Source organism: Exophiala bonariae (genome assembly GCF_035927105.1).
Source record: "Exophiala bonariae strain CCFEE 5792 chromosome Unknown scaffold_1, whole genome shotgun sequence".
NCBI lineage: Eukaryota > Fungi > Ascomycota > Eurotiomycetes > Chaetothyriales > Herpotrichiellaceae > Exophiala > Exophiala bonariae.
Window position 1 is genome coordinate 2,455,946 of NW_027042476.1, and position 22,833 is coordinate 2,478,778.

Genomic DNA, 22,833 nt, shown 5'->3' on the forward strand with positions numbered 1-22,833 from the left:
TGCTGTGTCTGGACGGACTCGAGTGAGGATACCAGCCACATTGACACTAACCAGAGAACCTAAGATATCTGTTGCCATGGCAGAAGCTTGTCTGGTGAGTTCCAAGGGGTTATCAGTAGGAGGAAATCTTCAAGGCTATACACGCCTTTGCATATTCGATAGATTTCTGTAGGTCAGTCTGGGCGCTCCATCGTACAAGTGGTAAATCACTAACTGGCGGTCCAGGAACGCTTACCCAGTCATTCAACCTTGCCAACTCGCTGCCTAGCCGGATCTCACTTTCTTGAGAAGCTCTTGCAACTGCCAGAATATCATCGAGACGACCGAGCCATCGCGTACACAAACACGGAAATATGATCAGGCGAATAGAGGAAATCCGACTATAGCAATGTCTCCATCTTCTCACTGACCTAGACTGTTCCACAATTTGTGAGCGATTTCCATGGTTGGTGAATGTCAATGATTCCACAACATGCTGTTTCACGGGTGCTTCTCAAAATTCTGTTTCTTGAAAAATCAAGCCTGTTTTGGTGTTTCGCGGATCTATACAAAATGACCCTTTCCGGGTAATGGTCTTAGCTCGTGGGCACGTAATCACCCTATCGTCCTTTGTGGGTCTCACGTCCCTCACAACACTAAAGATGTCTGGCGAGACCAAGTCTGGAAGGTTATGTGCGATATGCAGGAGAGATAGTCTGAGAAGTCTGGCTTCGGCAGCTTATAAACATTCACCCGGTACAAGGTTCAAGATTCGGGCTGTCTCGGGAATCGGGATTCAGACAACTTCTGTGAGATTAGGAAATTATGATACCAGCAATCGGTGGAGGACAGGCTTCAGCAGAGACTCAAACACGATCAGCATAGATTATGCGTGTTTGGGGAGTTTGCAGAGATGTCTCCTGGTTGGAGGTCACTCGGTGGTGGTGGAAAGCCTGAGAAACCTTTACCCAGACGAGCCGCTCTACCGGAACAGAGGGCTGGTTGTCGAGATTTGAGTTGAGCATGCGATAGGAGGCATTTTGCGGCAGAAGCTTTGTGGATCGAAAGTTCCTGGAGAAGCGGAAGACACGATCTTGCACGTTCTGCTCCTTCACAGAAGTTGTCGTAAGGGTTGACGCGGCTATACGATGTGGCATAAGGCTGACGACTCCTTACCCGATGGTTTCCACGACAAGAAGAAGCCCGGCCAAACCTGATATGAGCCACAATTCCCGGAAGAAGCCTCGGTCTGTAACGATCGTCATTTCACTTCGTTTGAAATCGTAATGTACTTCATGAGACGCGCACGATACGAACCAGTCTCGTACACACTTGAGAGAGCGCGGGAAATCATTTGAATCTCGATGCAGCGCGTCATGTTTCGATGATGGCCATCGGATGCGGTAATCCCTCCTACCTATTCCAGTCTTGAGAGGTAAGATGTTGTTAGGGCGATCTCTGTGATCGGGAGGTTTTTGCTGGCAGTGACAATTCTTGGCATACGTCATCACCTTCTCACCACCTGGCACCCACCTGGCACCCAAGGAGAATTATTACAGCAGGGCATCGTTCTCATCTCATCCTGCAAATCATTGCGCAAGGATGACATTTTTGACAGGTCAAATTCAACCTGACGTTGAGCATCGTTGACGGTGCGATGATATTTACGGCTATTTTACGCGAGATATGCATCCGTTTTCAGAGCCAAAGGGATGGCACATCCTGACCCAGTCATGAACTCTGCTGAAAGTCAACTTCGCGTGCTGAACCGCCGGTTGAGCTGGAAGCCAAATGTTGATGTTGTCATGTCGATCGGATCGAAAACTTTTGACAGACCACAATCTCGCATCGCTCTGTCGAGGAAAGATCATGGAATCATGGATTGGCAAGCATAGGCGTGTCCCGTATCCAAGCTTTCTCTTTGACCTCGTTGAACACCCACTTCACCAGACTTGCCCGGCTCAGATTCAAGCTGGCGGTATAGTTCCGATCGAGATGGCCGGCAATGACACCAACATCTCGTGACCCACTGGTCAAATGGGGGACACGAAACACGGTCCATTCCAGATCCCTGTCTTTGGTTCCTGCCTCGATCACAACATCCGCAATGTGTTTCATTTCCGCGTTGCCCTGTGGCTGGAGCAGACGTGGTATCTGCATATAAAGCCACCACTTCCACGGCACTGTCCTGGCTTCTTCGGCGGAGTAGCATCCGGTAGGTGTGCTTAATGCAATGATCCGTGAGACGTGGCTTGATTTCATCACGGGTAAGACAGTCGACCGAAGTGCATCGGCTATTGGGGTTGAAGTGTCGCGAGTAAACAGTGGTATGAAGGAAGGATAGGCACCCAATAGGGAGACGACGATACTGACAGGTGGAAATCTCTCGTCACCGGCGAGGGCCAGCTTTATTGCTTGGGCATCGGTCAGGCTTCCGAGAACAAGGCGGAAGTTGGTGTTGGTCAGTGCTGCCGGAGGTAGTTTGGGCTCTGAACCTGGGCGTACAAAAAGAGTCACATTAGGCCTTTGAACGGTCTCGAGTGCTTGGTGGATGAATTCGATGCCCGAATAGCCTGTAGCTCCAAGAAGAAGATAATGCTGTTGGCTATCCATCACGGTGTCTCCTTGGTCGTGTCCTTGGTGTTCGGTTCCAGGTTGCTGTGATATATAAGTTGAAGTTCGCAAGTCGCACAGTTCTTTTCCCGATGATACCCTTGGTTGCTTCATAAGCTCTCGAAGTTGGCCTTTGCATCCCAAATCCTATTCACATGCATTTCTCAGCGTGGGGATTTTCGTCCGTGGTCGGGGATTTCTGTCACCGATGCCTCTCCGGCGGCGAACACAGCTAAGACATCATGACAAGACAGTAGAGGTTCAGAGTCACTTCGATGCTCCTCTCGGGCCGCCCAGACAGATGCTATCGTGATTTTAGCACGAAGACAACCGCTCCTGATCATTCATGAATTGAAATGAAGTCCAGGACGTTCGTCTTCCAAGCCTGAATGACTAATTCCTTACTTCAGACACCTTGCGCCACAGAATCCGATTGAATGCGTGAAGCGCCGCACTAAATGTGGCGCCATAATTTCCCCAAGAACTAGCAGTGGGACGTGGACCATCTCTGGTTCACAAGTCGGTCCCCACGATTGATTGATCTACAACTAGGAAGCAAATTAGATGGCTTCTATTGGTATAGCATGAAAGTTCATAACTTCTCCAGAGATACTGCGCTCTCACTAGAGAGATAGCACCTCATCTCCGACAAACCCCTAAAGTACCCGAGTCTTCTCATTTCGACAGTCGGAGTGTGTAGAGGACTGATTCGACGCCGTACGAGTAGGCGCTCTCGGCTCTAGCTACTTAGTATGTAGGCATCCGCAGAGTCAAGCGAAATCGCGACTAAAGGTTACCGAGGAAGAACTCCACCACCTCTATGCAACGGTGACGGCACGACTCGATCGTCACTTCGCAGTTCGCAAGAGCAAGCAACCGGATTGTGTACAACAGTCGGTTGGTAGCCGAGCACCGACAGAAGTGTCAGGAGTAGAGATGGAGAAACCCTGGATTGAGCGTCATCTTTGCGCAAGTATCCGTTGCGCTGTGTCGCATCGTGATCAGAGGAACTTCTCTTATCGTTCAGACTTTCAAAGCTCGTTCGTACTATGTGGGTGGTCTAGAATTCTGTAGGACCGTTTTCCAGCTTGTGTATCTTCTGCGACGAACGACACTAAGACAAGAACGGTAGCACATCATCGGATTCCCATCCATAAGTAGCAGTGCGACTCCGTGATGTTCCACAAATAGGGAAAAGAAAAGACGACAATCAAACGAGGAATCGACCAAAAGAGTCATTGGGCTCGTCTTCTCGATGATTTGATCGCGGCAGTTGCGACTTCCACCTAGACACGTCCTCGTAACGCAAGGGTCTCATCTCCACGAAATGAAAGATAGCACGCCCCCCAAGTTCGAAAGCACACGAAACGAAAGGGATCTACCGAATGCATTCGCGGTCGCCCGCCAACGGCTAGTGTGGGATCTTGGTACTACTACAACGCACTAGGACTGTTCGTCGATCGGTTACGCTAGTATAGTCGGATTAGTTTGGATCAGATGAGTTAGTATCACTTGGAGTAATCTGAGTAGCGCTTGTGGGAGGAAGATATGTAGGTGTTCCTTCAATGCCGGAATGAATGTGGTTGGTCCGGAGTGTGAGAAACTGCTAAATTGCGTACGTGCGAGTTGTTACCGAGTTGATTGTCACAAGGCAAAAACTCAGGGGTGGGAGGTTGTGAAGAGCAAGATTAAGATGCACGACACGAGCGTCACGACATCTGGGTTTGGTGGGAAGGAGAACAAAAGACCAACTACGGGGTCAGACACGAGAAGTGATTTTGAGATAGGTTTATCATTCATTTTGGAAAAACTCCAATGAGGGAGGGATTGCACTAAAGCTTTCTCTGTTTCTTCCCACCTATCATACCACTCATTCATTACCCAGAAGGCAATATCTTTCTGTCAAGTGTAAAAGATTTGAGACATTAAATGTTAACAGTAGTATCGACTTTCGTTCTGATATACCTCCATTTCCAAGGTAACGTGTAGTGATATATCTGGATGTTGTTGAAAGTAAACAAGAAGTTTCTGGCTTTTCCCCTTATCATTGCCAACTGTACAACTTATATTGCGCGTTCGTCCGCAGATCAAGAATGATACCAAATGGTATTGCTGTATGTAAAAGATTCGGTTGTAGATTGAGAAGTGCTTGTCGTATCGTATCGATGTATAATGCTCTGGGTGGCTGGATTTATCGCTGCGATATATGTCGGATGCAAGAAGTGATTTCGTGACCCCAGAATCTAAAAGACGCCCCTACCAACTCCATGCCAATGAACAAAGACCGCGGTGATTGCGTTCCAGGATTGGCTTATGTGAAGGTAGTCTTGAGGCTGGCAGCGGCTCCCATACCACCGCAGCCACCTGAGGGAGCGCCCTCGTGGATACCATAGTTGGCGCCAGGTTGCGAGCCATTGGCACAGTTCTCCAGGATGTAGTCGAATGTGCAGACATTGCCGGATGAGCACTTGAAGACACAGGTGTTCATGTCAGTAGTGCAGGTTGGGCCAACAATGCTGAGTCCATGGCCGTCCATCTTGACTTCTCTGGAAACATCAACGACACCCCATTGTCCGAAAGTGAACTCGCCCCAGGTGTTGGAGAGCTGTCCGTTGACGAGAGTGGTATCACCATACACAGCGGTAAAGGCACCTGATGCACCATCGGCGAAAGACACCCAGATAGATTGGCCAGCTGGAATCGATGCAGTGATGTGAGGTTGAATGACGTTGACCCACGAGCCAGCAACACCCCAGATAACCAAGATCAAGTCCTGGCCAGACTGGTTGGAAAATTCGCTCTTGTAGGCACCGTCGGTACCAAGCCAAGCAGCTCCATTGGGAGCGTAAGAGTTGGCACCAGTGGATAGTACACCGAGGGCGGAGAGTTTGGCCTGGTCGGCAGCTGTGATGGCAGTGTCACGTTTCCTGGAGGGTACATTAGATGGGCGTGGTGAGGATTTGGTGAGATCGGGGGGACTTACTCGACATGGTCGTGCTTACGAGCATGGTTGTGGAATGCAGTGTGAGAGTTTCCAATGGAGGCGGCAAAAGCCTGGCCGACTGCGAGGGTGGCCAGCACCAAGGTCTTCATTGTGTAGCGCATGTTTGCTGATTTGGATTTCTTGAAGTCCGGTCAAGGTGTTGATATGTGTGTACAGGGTTGAAAAGGAGTGAAGTTGTGTAGTTGTGATTGTGAGTGTGAGTGAGGTGACGATCTCGGATCGAGTCTGGTTTGAATGAGAGTGAAGTGATTTGAAGGGAGTGAGGTAGTTGCTGCGTGAAGGAGTGAACGCGAGCGTAGACTGGTACTGCTGAAGAGCAAAAAGAGCGGACGACGGTCAAGAGAGACGTCTGTGATCAATATAGTCCTGACGGATGGTGGACGGTGGATCGTGAACACGAGTTTTGATGGGAAGAAGTGAAAGGAGAGCAAAAGACAAAATGCAGTGCAGGTGCAGGAAGAGAACAATGGGGGCCGAGCGGAGCCAGCAGTGCTGCAGTCTGCAGACTGCATGGAGCACCCAGAACAACAAGGGCCCAATTGCCAGAGTCGCCCGGGGATCACCCTCGGAGGATTAGGCTGGTCAGGGCGTGGGACCGCCCCAGGCCGCCCCTGTCGGACTTACCTGGTTAAGCTAGCCCCAGGCGCTTTAGGCTTTGAATCCCCCAAAGTGAAACGACCTTGCTCCAGTGAAGCTCTGCCAATTTCCAGGCGCTTGACGAATGGCAGTGGTTGTCGTGCTCGCGTACCTGGCGCTAACTCGAGCTTATTCCTCTCGCCTACGTCAACTGGCGTCCTCGATCGTGGCTTCCAATCTGCCACCAAAGGAGAAAACTCACACGACAAACTGTCAAACTTGTCAGGGCCAGGAGCTGGGAGGCTGGGAGTTGGGCTGTTTGACACTGACTGCCTGGAGACGGTCGTCGGTTCACTTTGGGTGACGACCTGATTCATACTCGTAGGGGCAACTGGGAGCCAAGAAGCCCGAGTCGGTTGCCCAGCTCTGGCACTTGGGATGAGCCTGCATATCCGCACAATCAGTCTGAAAAATGCACTTCAACCACAGGCCTTTTTCCTTTGCTGCCGTGTGATAAACTCCCACTGTAGCCAATACGTAGCCGTCTGAATCTATTGTTTACCAACCTCCCGAGTAAATGCCACGCGACGCAGCAAACTTTATCTTTGCGCTCCTCAGCGGATTGGGTCAACCTTGTCGATGGTCTCAGATCTTCGCAGAATAACAAACGAAACTTACCTCTCTTCTCAAGGATCAAGGTCGAGACATTCCGAATATCCAATAATCAATACGGATCAAACCATCTTCATGTTGTCTTTGCAAAACATGCCGGTCCAACGCTGCAATGGTTATTGGATGCTGCCCAGTTCGGATGGATCTGCTTGTTGACAGCATGATTTCATGAATCATGAGACTGACACATTTCACTTCTGACTGCACTCCAGTGCGCCACACATCAGCATCCAGTTACATCCGAAATCTTTTCTCTCTTTTGCACGAGACATAATCATGCCTGCCAGTTCTTGCCCAAGTACCAATATTGTTAGATGCTGCAAATCTGGTGAGTAAATTGTCAGTGGCATTGCAATGAATTTTGGAGGGATCCTTCAAGGAACATTCCATGGTCGCCTGTGGGTTTTTCCCCCGGGCAGTTAGTTACGCCCCTTCAGGCTTCCAAGTCCCGGTATTCAAACTGGGCCGAGGGGTCCCTCGGCCCTCCTTCCCACACCCGGACTGAAAAGCCTGGTGCCTGGGCAACCGCAGACGGCACAGCGGATATGCAGGAACGGACTTGACCATCGAATGAAATTCCCGTGCTTTGACACTCCTGCATGACCACGAACTTCTCAAAATGCGCCAAGTGTCAGGTCAGGAACGAATATATTCCTACTGGATACCAAGTGTTGGGTGGAGAGCTAGGGCTTATTCGAACTTGCGTATTCTTTATCATGATCAGGATATCCTGTACGAGGTATCGGCAATTCAATGAACGCTTTTGCCTTGCAGCAAACAAGTTTTCGTCGCGACCCGGAAAGGGAAGCCGTTGAGTCACCCAACTGACCATTCACAGCCGTTGCGCAAACAGAGTTTTGGACTATGCAGCATCTCGCCAGCAGTCTCTATCGCAGTCTCTATCACGGACGTCTGAAAACCTTTGGCTAGCCAACTGCATGAGGAGTATCCCCATGGCCGTTGGGCTCCGCCAAATCGTCGCCATCCAGTCATAACTGTTCCCGACTGAATTTTTGACTCCCAGAGACCTCCACCCGTAGTGCATGCATGAAGCTATCGATAATGGCCATGCGCCCGGAGAATTGACAGCTATCGCGACCACACCATTCGCTGCATCGGAGTGGAAGCCATGCCTTGTCCTATGATCAAGGGATCCGTGGAGTATACTCAGCGGAACCAGTTGACATAGATGGCTGAAAAGTCCCGACATTCACACCAGCATGTCCGCATCCGTAATCAATACCAAGCCGTCGTGTCGAGGACCCGCCTGCAAGACAGCCCTGTCGTCCTTGCATATACTCAGGACCACACTTCTCAGAGGCCGAAGGACACCTTACCCGGGATTGAATTAAGAATTTGGTGAAAAATCCGGATGGTTGGTCCACTCACCGGATCAAACGCCAGCACATGAACATGGTTTGCTTTGATAAAGTTTCGAGAACAAGCTGTCGAGCATTTCTGAGCACAGGTTGAATACGAGATAGACACGAATCTGACTGGTGAATAGTTTCCATCTATGGCCTTGGTATGAGGCATTTAAGGATCGGGAGAGGAAAATCAAACAGAGAGAAAGTCTCGAGCCACATCTCAGAGTCGGCAATCAGCGTCAACAAGGGCCCATGTCGGTGTGGTAGAGCAGTTGACCATTGATCATCAGCATTGGATGGAGGGCAACAGCTTTCGTCGAAGCAGCGGAGTATTTCGACACGAGCTATAGGGTTTACCATGAGTCCATGACAAATCGCATTGTATTGTAGTTCGACAAACGATGCTAGGCTCCGAGCAATTGCCATTACTATTGATCGCGCAATATGATCTTTCATGACCAAGACAATGCCGCATGGCCATTGTCGAGTCGAATCACGTTGAAGAGGCCGATCCGGTAATGATGGACCATCCATTCGTGATCATGGAAGTCATGAATTTCGTCCTCAAGAGTCTAGAGGTGAGTTACTACAGTATGAAGTATTGAAGATGATATCCCTAGGTGCACATAGCACTTGTACATACTGTGGACCAAGCCATTGTGCGAAGGAACAATGCTCTTCCACTCCGGCTGGGCACATCAGCGTGACCCAAATTCAGGGTTCCAGTTTTTGTGCGTTGCTCCCTCCATCCACTTGTCCATTCCCCCTCTCCCCTCTGGATGCCACGGACAGGCCTCAAGAATCAAGAGCCACCAGGCACAAAGCACAAAGCACGTGCAACCCCCCTACGAAATTGACACTCCACGATCCACGACCAGGATGATCCAGCGTCGTAATCTTCGCAAATCAGGCTGATCTCGTTTGCTTTCCCGCATCCACCACTACACTGCATTATCGTTACATTCGTAGGTAATAACAATGGGCAATTTTGTCTCACTGAATGCTGATCCATCGCCATACGTGGACTTTTTGCCTTGCATGGTCTATCAAACGACGACGAAATGCGAGATCAAGCTTCAGTCTGCATCTTCCTCTCTCCATCGCAGTGCAAGGTTCTCGTGTGACGAAGAGTGTTTGTCTTCTCCACACCCACCAAACTGACACAGGAAACAGGATTAAATCTTGATTGTCCTTGTTCTCGGAGCACAGAGGTCTCGACTCTCGACCAGGATTGGTGGACACCTTGACTTGACTTGGGTGGTGATGATGATTTTCGTTTGTCTAGATTCGTACAATTCCTCCGTCTTGTGTTCTACTGTGTACTCTTGTTTGTTTGCGTGTCCCCCTGCACGATGTACGGGCGTTTCAAGCTTCGACCTACGAGTAACAGCAACCAGACTACAGAAGGTCAAGCGTGGCGGAACCATAGCCTGATCACATGTATGTAAAGCCTTACGGTACATGACATTCAACATTATTGCCTCCCCAAAGTCGTGGTACAGTGTACCGGATTAGCCTAGTTAAAAGCGGCATGGACCTATCTCAAGGTTACCAGGCCCATTATTGCCCTCGACGATTTCTCACGGCGTGAAGCGATCAACCCAAGAATGCAAAATGGCCACCACAGAGAAAGGTGGACGCATTTAGGCGACGTCCTTTTCCGACATGACTTAATCGGCCTCTGCGAGTCCAGGGAGCCGCCGCTGAGGTCAAAAGGCCATGGCCACGTACATATGGACACCACGAGGCGCACATCACAGGGTTCAATCGAATATCACTTCAGCTGAATCCAGACCTTGTTCGCATGACAGCTTGTACACCCTTGTTAAATCATAGGGGATTTCACAAAACTCGACGGTGCCCAACCTGTCTAGTAGATCCTGACGAGTCCAATTGAGGTGACGAAGCCGACTACGTTGTGAGAACAAGTCGTCGTAGTCGTGGTTGACTATTCGATGACGAGGCCGACTAGGTTTTAAATTAGAGCTGTAAAATGAGGGTGATGCGGGCCGTCGCATGTCAAAGTACTCCTTGATGCTGCCGGGTTCACATTCGATACTTGTTGGCATGTTGCCAGAGAACCCATGGGCTCTGGGCCGGCCCTGTCTTTGAAATCCTCGTTCTACCGAATCTTCGTGACGCTGTCGACCAGCCGCGGCCAACACACCGACGACGACGTCATGGCGCCCGACTACCACTGCGCCGTGCATTTCTGCCTCTCGCCACGCCCGTCGGATAACATGTCGTATAGTTTTGAGGACGAGGGCTTCAGGGAATTGTATTATACCGAGGTCATTCGGTCGCTGGAAGAGGACGCGAAGTGCAAGTTGGAGATCAAAGACAGCGACTGGAGGGAAGAGATAGATGGTTTGCGCGCTGAGGTCGTTTTAAGGTGGACTGTACCTTCCTCACCCATTAACTTTGAACGACGTGCATAATTGATTGCCAGGCAGGTAGTCTTGTAGCGAGGCAGCAAACTGGCTGCCAGGTATCTTGCTATGTAGGTTCGCTTGTCACCGGATGCTGTGCTGCTTGCTTTGCGCCTGTGCTGACCTTCCTGCTTCCTAGACGGGACAGGAGGCGAGTATTTACAATAATGCTTCTTTCACAATTGCCCTTGATGAAGGCGAAAAAGGGACACGATGTAAAGGCATGGAATGCAGGTCCCAACTGCCACCGCGCGATAAACGTTGCGTATGCTTGTGTACACGTAGACAAACAGAATAAAGCCTTCCATTCAATTACATAGGGCTAGGAATTCCTTCCCCGATATGTGAGACGGAGCCCTTTGTCCGACTGATCATACCTAAATATATGCCGAGTATATCTCTTGACAGTGGAATATCTCCCTTTCCATAGATGTTTTATACCATATCCCCTCAAGCATACTCTGCTCATTCGATTGGTTCGTAGATAGGTCGTGTGAAATTGAATCCTGTGGACGCCGAGCCATTGTCAATGGATAGAGCTCGTGTAGTCATGTTCACAGCGAATTATGCTCGCGTAGATATTGCGAATTGTTCGGACCAATCAAGATACTTCAAAACTCGACTTGTCCAAACCGTACTCCGTACTTGATTTGGCAGCATCGTAGGGCTCTGTCGTTCAATAATTTTCCCAGCCCGAGATCAATGGATATCGTGGATCAGATTCATATGGAATCCGATTTTCGTTCCAGCCGCTGCCGCCACCAACCTGCGACCGTCATTCCCCAGTGCCGTCAAGTAGGGGGAGTGATGTACCTTACCGGATCGGTTGTCTGATTTGTGGAGGACTTGTTAACAGTAATGAGCGTTGCTAACCGTTCCAACCTCGGCCTCTGGATTTTCTCGTAGTAAAAGAATTTTTCTTGGAAATTTTGGAGAACGCTTGCCGTGGTGGCTTCTGGTCCTTGCATTTCTCGGAAGAGCTGGACGTTTTCAGGCAGGCCAAGTTCAAAGAGCTTGCCCACGAACCAGCTCTCCTCTTCCGAGTCGGTGCCGGCACACATGGCGCCAACGGTTATAACCCATATCTGGATATCCATCCTACCTTTCCATTGATGATAAGGATTTTTTGCTGTCCTTAAGAGTGATTGTAATTTCGGGGCTAGGCGGTGTCCCAACAATCTGAGTCCCAACAACACCGTCGTGATCAGAACCCAGAGTAGGAGGGTCACTCGGACGGCTTCCAAGCTTGCGTCCGAGAAGCTTATACTCAAAAGTTTACATCTTATTGCGGCACTCCGCCATTGCAGCCACTTGACGGCATGCTTTGACGCAGGAGATGGTTCCACTGTTCCATATCGCAGCACCCAAGCGCATTCTCTGATTTCATGTATGATCCCTTTTAGATCGTCCGGTAGGTATCCATCTGCTGTCAGTCCGTGTAATGCTGGCGCTATATCGTTCAGTTCTTGCTCAGGGCCAAGTTGTAGTGCCAAAGGCGTGGTACTCCAATACGGCCCAGGATCATAGTCACAAGGCAGCTCAGGAGGCTCCAACAAGACCGCGGACACATGAAGATCACCAATGATGAAAAGCTCCCTTATAGCTGGATCAGGGATTTGACTCAGACCACCCCAGGAAGCAAAGATAGCCTTGGCAGCTCTCATGTGAATTTTGGCCGCCTGATAATTCTGCCTATATGCCTCACCTGCATAAAGATGAAACATAATAAGTAGTAGTTGGTCTTTGGATGCAGAGCTGAAGCGCCGTCGAACAGCGACAAGAGCATTTCCCATGTATTTGTTTGTGCCCTGATTGGGAATGCCGTCAACATTCTCGATCCTCGCAGCCATGGCGGCAAGCATGGCATTCATTTCCACTTCACTTTGCATTGCCCGCTGAATGACAACTTTTGCAGAAGGGAGGTGTGTGTAAGCTCCATCGGCTGAACCCCATCGCTCGGCATTCCAGACACTTGGATGATAGCTTTCGGCAAAATAGCGACAAAGCTTGGCAACATGAGGGTCAAGCTTGACCACCGACTGACCAAATGGATCTAACGAGGACCCGATGACCTGAGTTATATCTTGGGGGGAGTTGATCCTCGAATTAAGCAATAAAATTGTCCCTTTTTCCTCTTCGGCCTTGGGAGACGATGCCGAGGTAGACTTTGATCGTGGTTTTTGTGCCTTGGATGGTCTCTCCTTGACACTTGGAGGAGTCACTGTCTGTGCTCTCGAGTGGGGTCTTGAAGGTATGTCCAATTGCTTGCCTTTCAAAAGCTTTTCAGGCACACGCCCCTCTAGGGTCGGAGATTCAGACGAGGCTGATGTGCTAGGGGTATCGACGATGACAGCTTCCTCTTCTGCCGCACGTTTGCTTGGCCCCCCAACCCTTCTTGCTCGATTGCCGGAACGACCGGCGTTATTGCCGGATCTTCTATGCCGACGGCCACGCTGAACATAGGAATTGATGGAGGATTGCTCGAGGGATGTGCTACGGGTCAGAGATGAACTGTCGGCATCCTTATTGACGAATAAGAACTGCCTTGGCATGGCTGAGGCTAAAGAATGTGGCTCTCGGAACCTTCATTGTCGGTACGATGTTTCATCGATGGGACCCGAAGACCAAGGAGCTTAGGGCACATTCAAGCAACGAATCCATAGAAAGCAGTGACAAGTACGGATAAAGGGTGGGCATCACTGTTAGACCTGAACGTCAGAGTTGTAGAGGAGAAAGCGACTACCAGAAACAGCATGACGGCTTATCGCCTGTAATATGAGGGATAGTGGAAGAGGGGAACTTGAATGTTAAGCATGTCAGCAGCAAAGGGGCGATCAAACGCCATCAAAGGCCGGGGGAGTTGGCCTAACTGCCGACCATCACCCATTTGGACACGGAAGAGGCTGGAAAGGAGGATCCTAACACGCTAACAAAGGGCGCGATGCTCTTTGAGGATTAGACGGTTCTTGGCATGAAACGGTCGCACGTGCTCTCACAGAATCATATGTGGTTGAGGGCATCAATTTGAAGCATGCCGAGGTTCAACCTCTCTTGCTCATGCCAGTGGGACCATGCTCCCTGTATTATTTCGTTGCTAATATACCATTCAACGTCCAGACATCTGTACTCAAACATCATCAATCACCAGACCGTCCTGCTGAAAGCTTCTCGTAGAATTCCAATGTCATGGCCGCCAGAAAGCAGGGAATTTGTTTCTTCTCCTTCACCCAGAAGTTCACCAGATCTTTGATATCAGCTCCAAAGGCACCATCAGGCCCTCCGCTTATTTTCATGGTTCCGTTGTCTCCGTCGAAAATAATGTAATTTTCGTCTTCTTCATCGCTGTCCTCATTTGCCTCATGGCTCCGGCCATAGTACATACTCGATACTTTGGCCTTGCCATTGGGCAAAAAGTTGACCTTGTATCCGAGTACGCTCGCGATAACATCACGGAATTCGCTTGCTTTCTGTCCCCAAATCTCGCGTTGTCTTCTCATTCTCTTCTCCTTCTCGGCCACAACCATCTCCATGTCTTTGAGGTCCAACTTGAGGGCGTCCGCGGTACTAACAGGGACTACTTTCACGCCTTGTAAGTCTTCGCCCCGTAGTTGCGCCAAGAGTTGCGTATTTTCGGCTTTCAATGTCCGCAATGTTGACATCTTAACGACTTCGGAATTTGCAGTAGGGTTGTCTCGTAATTCAAGGACTCTGGTCTTGCTGCTCTCGCGTAGAGCTTTGAGTTGCGTTTTACTGGCCTGCAATTCAGTTGCCAGTAGCTGTGCTTGCTGAGCAGTCTTCTGAAGTGCGACCTGAAGGTTTTTGTTCTTGCGCAGTAATGGTCCAATTTGCTGGTTGTTCTCAGGTTCAGGATCCTGAGATTCCGCAAGTCTCTTTGTGCCTCGAGGTTCCTCCTGAGGTGCGGACTCCAGCTTCGACAAATCTGTGTGCAGTGTATGAATTTCCGATTTGTATTGATCCACCAATGTCTCCAGCTGTTTCACCTGTTCGGATCGTTGTGCATCAAAATTCTGGTTATCCATCAAAATTGTTTCCTCTGTATCAAACGTCTTGAGTTGTGCGCGTAGATATTCGATTTCTTTAATGGCCAGCGCCCGTTGTCGCTCGAGCCTCTTGTATGCCTTGTGATCATGACCGGCATCTTCTCGAGAGGGTTGACTAGCTTTCATTCGATCAAGTTCTGTCTTGAGAGATGTTCTCTCAACATCCAGAGTCTTGATAATTTCATCTTTCTCACTCAATTCGGATTCCACGTTCCCAACTCGATCAGTGACAGAGGCGAACTCAATTCGCAGCTGAATTAGAGCTTTGACGACTGCTTCTGGGGAGTCAAATTCACTCTCCTGCCCATCACGCTCTAATAAACTTGTCCAAGTACGCTTCTCATCTTCCAATATTTCCCGCTGTATTTGAGCTTCGCCAAGTTGGCGTTGGACATCCTTCAGCACTTGAAGTTCGATTTCCAAGCCATGCTTTTGCTCTTCGACAACTTGAACGCTTCTGTGTGCTTCACGCAGCTTTCTAAGCTCCGTAAGCTGTTCTCTGTTTGTTGTTTCAAGTTGACGGATATGTCCAACTTGTTCTGAAAGCTGTGTCTGTAGGACATTCAATGCACCGCTATCAGCGGATTGAGACCTTGAGGCTAGAAGGTCGGCTTCCAGTTTTTCGACCTGGGCGTCACGTTCGGAAAGCCGGGTTTGTGTCAATTCGAAGTGCTGGCTCAACTCTTCGAGTTCTTGTCTCACAGTATCCACAATTTCTTGGAGAGCAAAGCGTTTTGCTTCAAGGTCATTCAACTGGTATTTGTAGTGCCTTTCTTGATCAGACAAGCGCGCTTGCGAGTCCTCCGAGTCATCTTTAAGAGCCGAATTTTGATCCTGCAGATCTCTCAGCTTTCGCTCTAATATGGCCTTGTCGTTGACTTTCTCGTCCTGCGCCTTACGTAGTTCTCGTGCTAATGCCTCATGCCTTTGAATCGCCTTTTGCGCAGCACTTTCGGCATTTTGACACTTTTTGAAGTCGGCCTCTGCTCTCGCTTGTTGTTCTTGAAGTTCTTTGTCATGTTGTAGTATCAGGAGGCTCCTTTCTTGCTGCAGATTCTTGAGTTCGTACTCAAGAGAGTTGATTCTGGCTCTTAAGTTCTCATCCTGCGTATGGTCTGGCTTAGATACTGAGGATTGTCTGAACTTCGACTGTCTTAGTGGTTGCGCTTGGCTTTCGGATGCACCACCAGTAATAAAATCATACTGTGGTTGGGTGGTCTGTCGGTGCGTGCCTGCCTACATTATGCAATCAGATATGGTAGTGATCGTTCTCATGATTCAACTTACAGCAGAAGAAGGTCGAGGCAGGGCAGATTGACCACCTTGCAGGCTTTTGCGACCGGATAAAGAGTTCCGAGACGTCGAAAACCGCGGTCTCTTGTTGGCAGGTGAGCTCATGATTGTCGTATGGTACTGAGGCACTGATACTGCGACGACTCTGGGTGGCGTAAAGACGCAGTATCAACCCTGTCGCATCAACTGGACTGTTTACGTTCGCAACTGGGCAAAGAGTTCGGACTTGGCGCAGGTAAACAACTGCTTACGTAAGTCCAACTTCATGGGGACTTGGGCGCGTTCGCCGAGTGGCACGGGCGTTGGGAGTGAAAATGAACCGAGACAAAAGGGGGTACCTACTAAGTATCTCTGATCTTCAGGTTTGCGTTTGCACAAAGAACAGGCAGTCGACGGAAATTGTACAAATGAAGTGGTGCTGAGTAGTCGCCAAGCAGCCTGGTTTTTCACCTTACTCCAGGGCCTTTCTGGTTAACTCGGGAATTCATGCATGGTCATTTGAGACAAGTGAGTGCCTACTTTGGTATGATCATACTGAATCTTTACCACATACATTTATTTTAGCACGCTTTTCATTCAAGTGAAGCGGCTGTGTACTCCAGCAAGGCGTACATTTGCAAGGTCCTAAGACACGGTGTATTAACGGGGTAATACTTTATCACCTCATTGGAAATATCGCCAATTCCAAGACTTTCAAGGTAGGAAGCCGTTTCCGCAGCCCTGCTTTTGAAGGGCGGGAGCCTACCGGAGGATGACAACGGGGGCACCATGCCGATACCAGTGCCACCCTTCTTCCCGTCTAACTGAGCAACCTGAAGCCGAGGCGCTCGTGTTCGACTTCGAGAACTGCCTGCACGGCTCGTCATAGTTGTACATTAAGTATGACCATCCCGCTTCGACTTCGGCAATCCCCACAAAATCCCCAGAGCTATCGACTTCAAGGATGTTCGCTTATCTTGTTACTGCACCTCATTTGTACATTATATCATAAGGGTTCAATCTGGAGATGCACTATTGACATCTTCAGGTATCCTGGATAAGGGTACACGTTGCTCGTCAATCACTGAATAGTTCTCAATGATGACAGCACGAGAGCTTCGACAATGTCAATCAGCACAACTCACACCCAAGGTTTCTCTCCAACAGTGGGATGGGACGCCGAAGCCATCATCGTTGTGGTCTGTGTCACTTTATCATTCTATAACTGCGTAGAACTCCTGGTCCTGGTCCTCACTAGCTTCCGCCAATGGCGAGGTCTATACTTCTTCTCCCTGGTCATCGCATCTATTGGTGTGATCCCATATTGCCTTGGCTTCTTACTCGAATACTTCCACCTCCTGGTCTTTTGGGCGTCGATGCTCTTCAGCTCTATCGGGTGGACTATGCTCATCACAGGACAGGCATTCGTGCTCTACTCTCGCCTTGGACTCATCTTGACCGATGCGAAGATCCTCAAAGGTGTCAAGTGGATGATAATTATTGATGCCATTGTGTTTCACTGTGGAACAACCATCATCCAATATGGTACTGCGTATGGCTCCCACAAGGCTTCCTTTACCCATGCCTTGTTCTATATGGAGAAAATCCAAATGACAGGATTCACGGTCCAAGAGTTCATAATCTCAGGGATCTACCTGTGGAAAACGGTGCAGCTCCTCCGCATGATCCAACGCGAGGGCACACGTCGTGTCATGTGGGAACTGTTGACAATCAACATCGTCATTATCCTCATGGACATCGCACTGCTGGCCATGGAATATAAAGCACTACGTGCCATGGAGCGCGCCTTCAAGAGTGTCATTTACAGTGTCAAACTGAAACTCGAGTTCGCAGTCCTTGGTCGTTTGGTGGATCTGGTTCAGTCTAGCCAGAGAACACTGAGCAATGCCCTGGCAGATGTGGAGTCTTTTGTCGACACCTCCATTTCGAGATCGGATACCCAGGCTTCGGCTCCAATGACAGCGCGAAGAAAAAGTGAAACAGTCCCAGATTGGATGGCTAAGTTGGAGGGAGAGACGAGTCATGTCGAACAGGCACAGGTCGCACCACACAGTTCCACCGCAAATGGCAAGCGAAGTCCATTTATTACGCGGCCGCGCGATTTCGATGAATGTAGCATATGAAGTTTCATGGTTTTGTCTTGATTGATGGCAGCACGATGAGAGTATTGAGAAGAGTCGAGCTGATGAGAGATACGGTGGGTTCTTAAAGGCACCTATGGGATTGCAGATCAAGCTGGACGCTCTGTTCTTAAACCTATTACTCAACTAGATGTCCCCACAATTTCTCCTCACGGAGCGAAGAATAATATCGGCTCATCAATGTCCTCCACTTGGTGCAAGGCATCCGGTAGCCTTGTCAAACCTTATCAGCCTTGTGGTGAATCATAGCATTGCCGAGTACTGAGCTTCACGAGCAAGCCTAGGTCCGCATTCACTCCCTAACAGGCGACTAAGCAAATAATTGAAGCTATATATTTTTGCAATGCTGAGTTCTTGTCACTCAATTGAGTGCAATACTTAGAGTCTCCATTAGGACAGGTCACAGTCCTCGCCCTCGATGGCTCAATCAGTTTCGACTGGTTCTCCCTCCGCCTCACCTCTCTCTCTCCTCTCTCCCCCTTCTTATTCTTAAGAAGCTATCGAGGGCGTACAGGAGGCTCCTAGTACCTTCCACCGTTCCCCTTCCCCTACTATTATTATCAACAAAAAATCCCAATCGGGATTTCTCCCCAGTTCGAACCCCGCCGGTGGGGGGTGAGAATTGGAGGAGTTTTTGTTTCTTTTGAATTTTTTTCCCTTTCCACTCACCAGTAGCCCTTCTGATCCTCATTGTGAGGCTGCTTTCATCCATCCTCCTCAATGTAGGTTACTCTTCCTCGACCGGAGTTCCACAGCTCAACGAAAGATGTCATTTGAGATTGTGGTCTGTCAGTAACCACGATACTTCGAACAATCTGTTCCATCCACCACGAACCTGAGAATTAGCAATCTGTCATTTTAATTCTTAACACCATCGTAAACGTGCTCGAAAACTGCAATTCATGATGACCCCCGGAGCATCTGCACTGACGTGATCTTTCTCGGACACATCGGCATTGAAAAGGCCACCCTCGTCCTTAGGCAGACCTTTGCCTTTTTTCCTTTCCCACCAACAACGCCGTATCTGAGGAAACAATATGTTCCCACCTTCCAATAACTTCTCCAGCAGGCACACCCGACTAATAGGAGACCGAGCAGGACCAATACTGACAGAACCGCAAAGATAAAAGGAGATTGCCCAGTAATGCATCCTGTTTACGTTAGCTTCATGTGATGGCGGCAGTTGATAACGCCTTAAAAGTCCTTCTGGAGCCATGTGTATAGCTCCGCCATTGTTATCTGAGTCAGCCTTATAAAATGTGCAAGTCAGGGGGAAGTTTAGCAGCTTGACAGATTCAAGACAACGCCTATCGCAACATGATCGACCAGAGTACCTATAAATCGTGCTATACTTACTTGCATTCTTGTCTCTTTAGCGGTGCAGCGCGAGTTGTAGGTAGTCTCCTGTAGCAACACACAGTCCTTTTTTCCACCGCGAGGGTGTCAACGACTCTTCTCCATGCATCGCCCTCTCAACAAGACTTGTGATTTCATCATTTTGAAATTTCTCTCGTCGCCCCAGGGACTTTGCACATGAGCAACTATTAATCTTACTCCGCGATATTCGACGCCAACAGAGTTGCCTTCCTTCGTATCAAGATAGTTAGAGTCCAAAGTCCGCCGATAAAACCCATGCCATGCTGACTCGAGCACGATGATTCACGTGATGTGTATGACTCGAATATCGGGATCGATGTCATCTCTTGAAACGTAAATACACACTCTGAATTCTGGACTGGGAATCACCGGGCTCTGAGACTACCATAATTTTCCATTCAAGGCAACTAGAATAATGGCTCGTACTGCTGGGAAACGAACGGCAAAGCCTGCAGGCTCTTCAAAAGCAGCTCAGCAACCACTACCCCCATCAACCTCGACGCCTCCCACACCATTTCAATATGCACCAACTACCCTCCGCCCATTTCTCGCAACTTTGCCCACGGACCACTTCTACCTCGTCCATATCGACCGTACGGAGCCTACCATGAAAAAGCGAGTCTTCGTCGTCCCTATCATCATGAACCTCATTATCACACTAGGTCTCTGTCTGCGGATATATTACGCTGCGCCAGCCTATCTAGAACAAATAATCACCATATTTGGATATGAAACATCTTACAAGGTCGACACGACGCAGGCAAACGCCGGGGAATTAATGAACGTCGTCACCACTAGGACGATGCTGTTGATGGTGGACTACTTCATCTTCGTCATCATCGGGAGCTGGCCACGAGAATTCATCTTCGGAAGCCAGTCACTGCGGTTTGTGGGACCGGTGGAATGGCGGCGAAAACTTGGCTTTCAAGACACGGAGATTGTGGTACGGCGAGGGAGGAAATGGGACACACCGTTGCTTGTGGAGGAAGTGCCGGACAAGGTCAAGACTTGGCAGGTGGATGAAGAATTGACCATCCGCGTCAAGGTCGACAGTGCAATGCGGAAGCCCTACATCGCAAAGACGGGGTATCTGCTTCTGGACAAGGACTGGGACCTCGATTTCAAGGCCATGCTGGACGCACATCGGTTGGTGGAGAGCGGCACCGTCAAGATCCAGGATCTCCAGGACCTGGCTCTCGTCTACTACCAGAAACAGTGGCTGGCGTGGCGCGTTCACGAGGAACCTGTGATAACGGCGCAGGAGGCTGCGCAGGACTCGGTGCTCGAGAATTTCCGCAGCAAACTGACCGACCTGGGGGCCGAGGATGTCTTCTTTCGCTGGATCGAGATGGTCCAGTATGAGACGTCACGACCCGGTGGGTTTACGAAAGGGAGGCAGGCGGAGGCGATGAGAGAGTTGAAGAAGCTTCTCACTGCTAAAGGTGTTGATTATGCCCATTTCTGGAATGAGATTGGTGGGCAGACCGGCCTGCCTGGGTTTTCGCAACAGTGAGTTGTTGAATGTATATTATTATGTTTCTTTCCACAGGAGAAAGCGCGCGAGCGAGCATTTTCATCACTGTATAATACCCCCCATGATCATGACCTCATGGGACGCTGAATAGACCAAACGAATTTATAAAAGATCCACGACGAAACTCTCGCCAATATCAAGCACCCCGGCCCAGCCCTTGTCATCCTCTGCGGATACAATCTTCTCTTCCTCTCCTCCCTTGTTGTCATCCAGCCAACCTATACTCCGAGCATCACAAGCATCCGCAAATTCCACTACTGCCTCGACCGTTTCATTCTCACTCCCAACGAACGTCCCGAAATGCACCCCAACCGTATTCCTCGCCTTGACCGCGAGATGCATGTCGGCCGCATCGGTGGGCGACGCATGCAGTGCAGCCGGTATGTCATGATGTGAGAGACGCAGGCCCATATACGAGATGAATCCTAGACTGCCGCCGCGCCAGATCGGGAGGAAGCAGAGGTCGAGGGGCCCGAAGCGTGAACCGATGGTCTCAAATATGGGACAGATCGGTGAGTTTGGATTGGAGTGTCGTCGGTAACCGGTGTCGCCTGCGTGGTAGATTGAGCCTATACGCGTGCGTGGTGATTCCGTTTTAATCTCTGATAGCCCTTGTGAAGGCTGCCAGAAGCACTCGATCACCCATCCGCACCATAGTGTGCTTCCTTGGTCAGCGGGACTACGGCCGGAATTGTGCTGAGCGGGAACACAGGAGACTTTCAGCGTGATCTTGTTGTCTGTGGTGTCGTTACTCCCCCGTTGCTGCACTTCCTGAATACCCGAGCACTCGCCAGAAGCAGGAAGTTCCAAGTCAGATAGTTGGAGTTCTCGGTCTTGCCACCAGTCGAGTTCGATGACTTGATCTTTGGAAATCTTGATGGTGGCCAATATCCAAGACTTGATTCCCAGTGGGACGAAATATCTTGCGTTGGGGAAGCGTTTAAATACAGCTTTGACAGAAGATACATCAAGATGGTCGTAGTGACTGTGGGAGATGAAGACGGCATCGCAACCGGGTAGATCTGCAATTTGACAGGGCGGTTCTTTGAAGCGCGCAACCCCTTGATATTGGGTTGGGCCGGCGCGCGTGGAGAAAATAGGGTCGAAAAGCAGATAAGTGCTTTTCGACTTGGATTCGCCGCTGAGAGTGGTGCTCCCGCCATCCTCGTCTGGTTGTTGTATCGGAGGGATCTCGACTAGTGCACCAGCATGTCCAAGCCAAGTGGCAGTAAAAGACTGTGGTTTGGATTTACCACTGGATTCTCCAGGCTGAGCTTGTACTTGTTTAGGGTGACCCCAGTCTGGCTTGACGACTTTGATCTTTCGCGCCCTCCGATGACTGTGCAATGAGGCTTTGTTGTACCATCCAAATGGAAATGAACTTTGGAAGACTTCGGTCCATGTCGGCAGTCCTGCTGACGGCCAAGGGTTGATGAATGACGTAGCAGTACCATTGGCGTGATGTGCCGGGCGAGATGATGTTCGTTGGGACTTGGGCATGGTTGATGAAGTATAATTGTTCTGGAGAGAGATATAGATCGAGACTGAGTCTGTCGCATACTGTTGATTAATCTGGTCTGTGGCAGAGAGTAGTGAGTATAGTCGGGAGTTGAATACGGAGCTCCGGCCCACGAGGCTGAAATATCCCTGGATTACGTCATCGGTCAGGGTCCCTTCCTGCATTTGTTCCTGCATGCCACTTCCACTATCCACACTTTGATCCCCTCTCAAAATAACCCCGCGTTCTTTCGCAGGTCGATTCTTTTTGTTTGTCGCGCCCAAGAGAC

At 49.7% G+C, this 22,833-nt stretch overlaps 8 protein-coding genes across 8 annotated transcripts; 3 read left to right on the top strand and 5 right to left on the bottom strand.

Annotated features, from left to right (window-relative positions):
- Positions 1–1,854: 1,854 nt before the first annotated feature.
- Positions 1,855–2,592, bottom strand: LTR84_000865 (uncharacterized protein; the record flags this gene model as incomplete). The annotated part of the gene is made up of 1 exon (XM_064844494.1): positions 1,855–2,592. One exon carries the CDS (start codon positions 2,590–2,592, stop codon positions 1,855–1,857), a length of 738 nt encoding a protein of 245 aa, XP_064712354.1.
- Positions 2,593–4,903: 2,311 nt separating this feature from the next.
- Positions 4,904–5,697, bottom strand: LTR84_000866 (uncharacterized protein; the record flags this gene model as incomplete). The annotated part of the gene is made up of 2 exons (XM_064844495.1): positions 4,904–5,519; positions 5,576–5,697. 2 exons carry the CDS (start codon positions 5,695–5,697, stop codon positions 4,904–4,906), a joined length of 738 nt encoding a protein of 245 aa, XP_064712355.1.
- Positions 5,698–10,295: 4,598 nt separating this feature from the next.
- On the top strand, positions 10,296–10,649 carry LTR84_000867 (uncharacterized protein; the record flags this gene model as incomplete). The annotated part of the gene is made up of 1 exon (XM_064844496.1): positions 10,296–10,649. The coding sequence occupies one exon, from the start codon at positions 10,296–10,298 to the stop codon at positions 10,647–10,649; it is 354 nt and encodes a 117-aa protein (XP_064712356.1).
- A 782-nt stretch (positions 10,650–11,431) lies between these two features.
- Positions 11,432–13,192, bottom strand: LTR84_000868 (uncharacterized protein; the record flags this gene model as incomplete). Its single annotated transcript, XM_064844497.1, has 1 exon — positions 11,432–13,192. One exon carries the CDS (start codon positions 13,190–13,192, stop codon positions 11,432–11,434), a length of 1,761 nt encoding a protein of 586 aa, XP_064712357.1.
- Positions 13,193–13,777: 585 nt separating this feature from the next.
- On the bottom strand, positions 13,778–16,099 carry LTR84_000869 (uncharacterized protein; the record flags this gene model as incomplete). Its single annotated transcript, XM_064844498.1, has 2 exons — positions 13,778–15,937; positions 15,989–16,099. 2 exons carry the CDS (start codon positions 16,097–16,099, stop codon positions 13,778–13,780), a joined length of 2,271 nt encoding a protein of 756 aa, XP_064712358.1.
- A 998-nt stretch (positions 16,100–17,097) lies between these two features.
- On the top strand, positions 17,098–18,117 carry LTR84_000870 (uncharacterized protein; the record flags this gene model as incomplete). Its single annotated transcript, XM_064844499.1, has 1 exon — positions 17,098–18,117. One exon carries the CDS (start codon positions 17,098–17,100, stop codon positions 18,115–18,117), a length of 1,020 nt encoding a protein of 339 aa, XP_064712359.1.
- Positions 18,118–19,927: 1,810 nt separating this feature from the next.
- LTR84_000871 (uncharacterized protein) lies at positions 19,928–21,025 on the top strand (the record flags this gene model as incomplete). The annotated part of the gene is made up of 1 exon (XM_064844500.1): positions 19,928–21,025. One exon carries the CDS (start codon positions 19,928–19,930, stop codon positions 21,023–21,025), a length of 1,098 nt encoding a protein of 365 aa, XP_064712360.1.
- A 123-nt stretch (positions 21,026–21,148) lies between these two features.
- On the bottom strand, positions 21,149–22,546 carry LTR84_000872 (uncharacterized protein; the record flags this gene model as incomplete). The annotated part of the gene is made up of 1 exon (XM_064844501.1): positions 21,149–22,546. One exon carries the CDS (start codon positions 22,544–22,546, stop codon positions 21,149–21,151), a length of 1,398 nt encoding a protein of 465 aa, XP_064712361.1.
- Between the last annotated feature and the right edge of the window lie 287 nt (positions 22,547–22,833).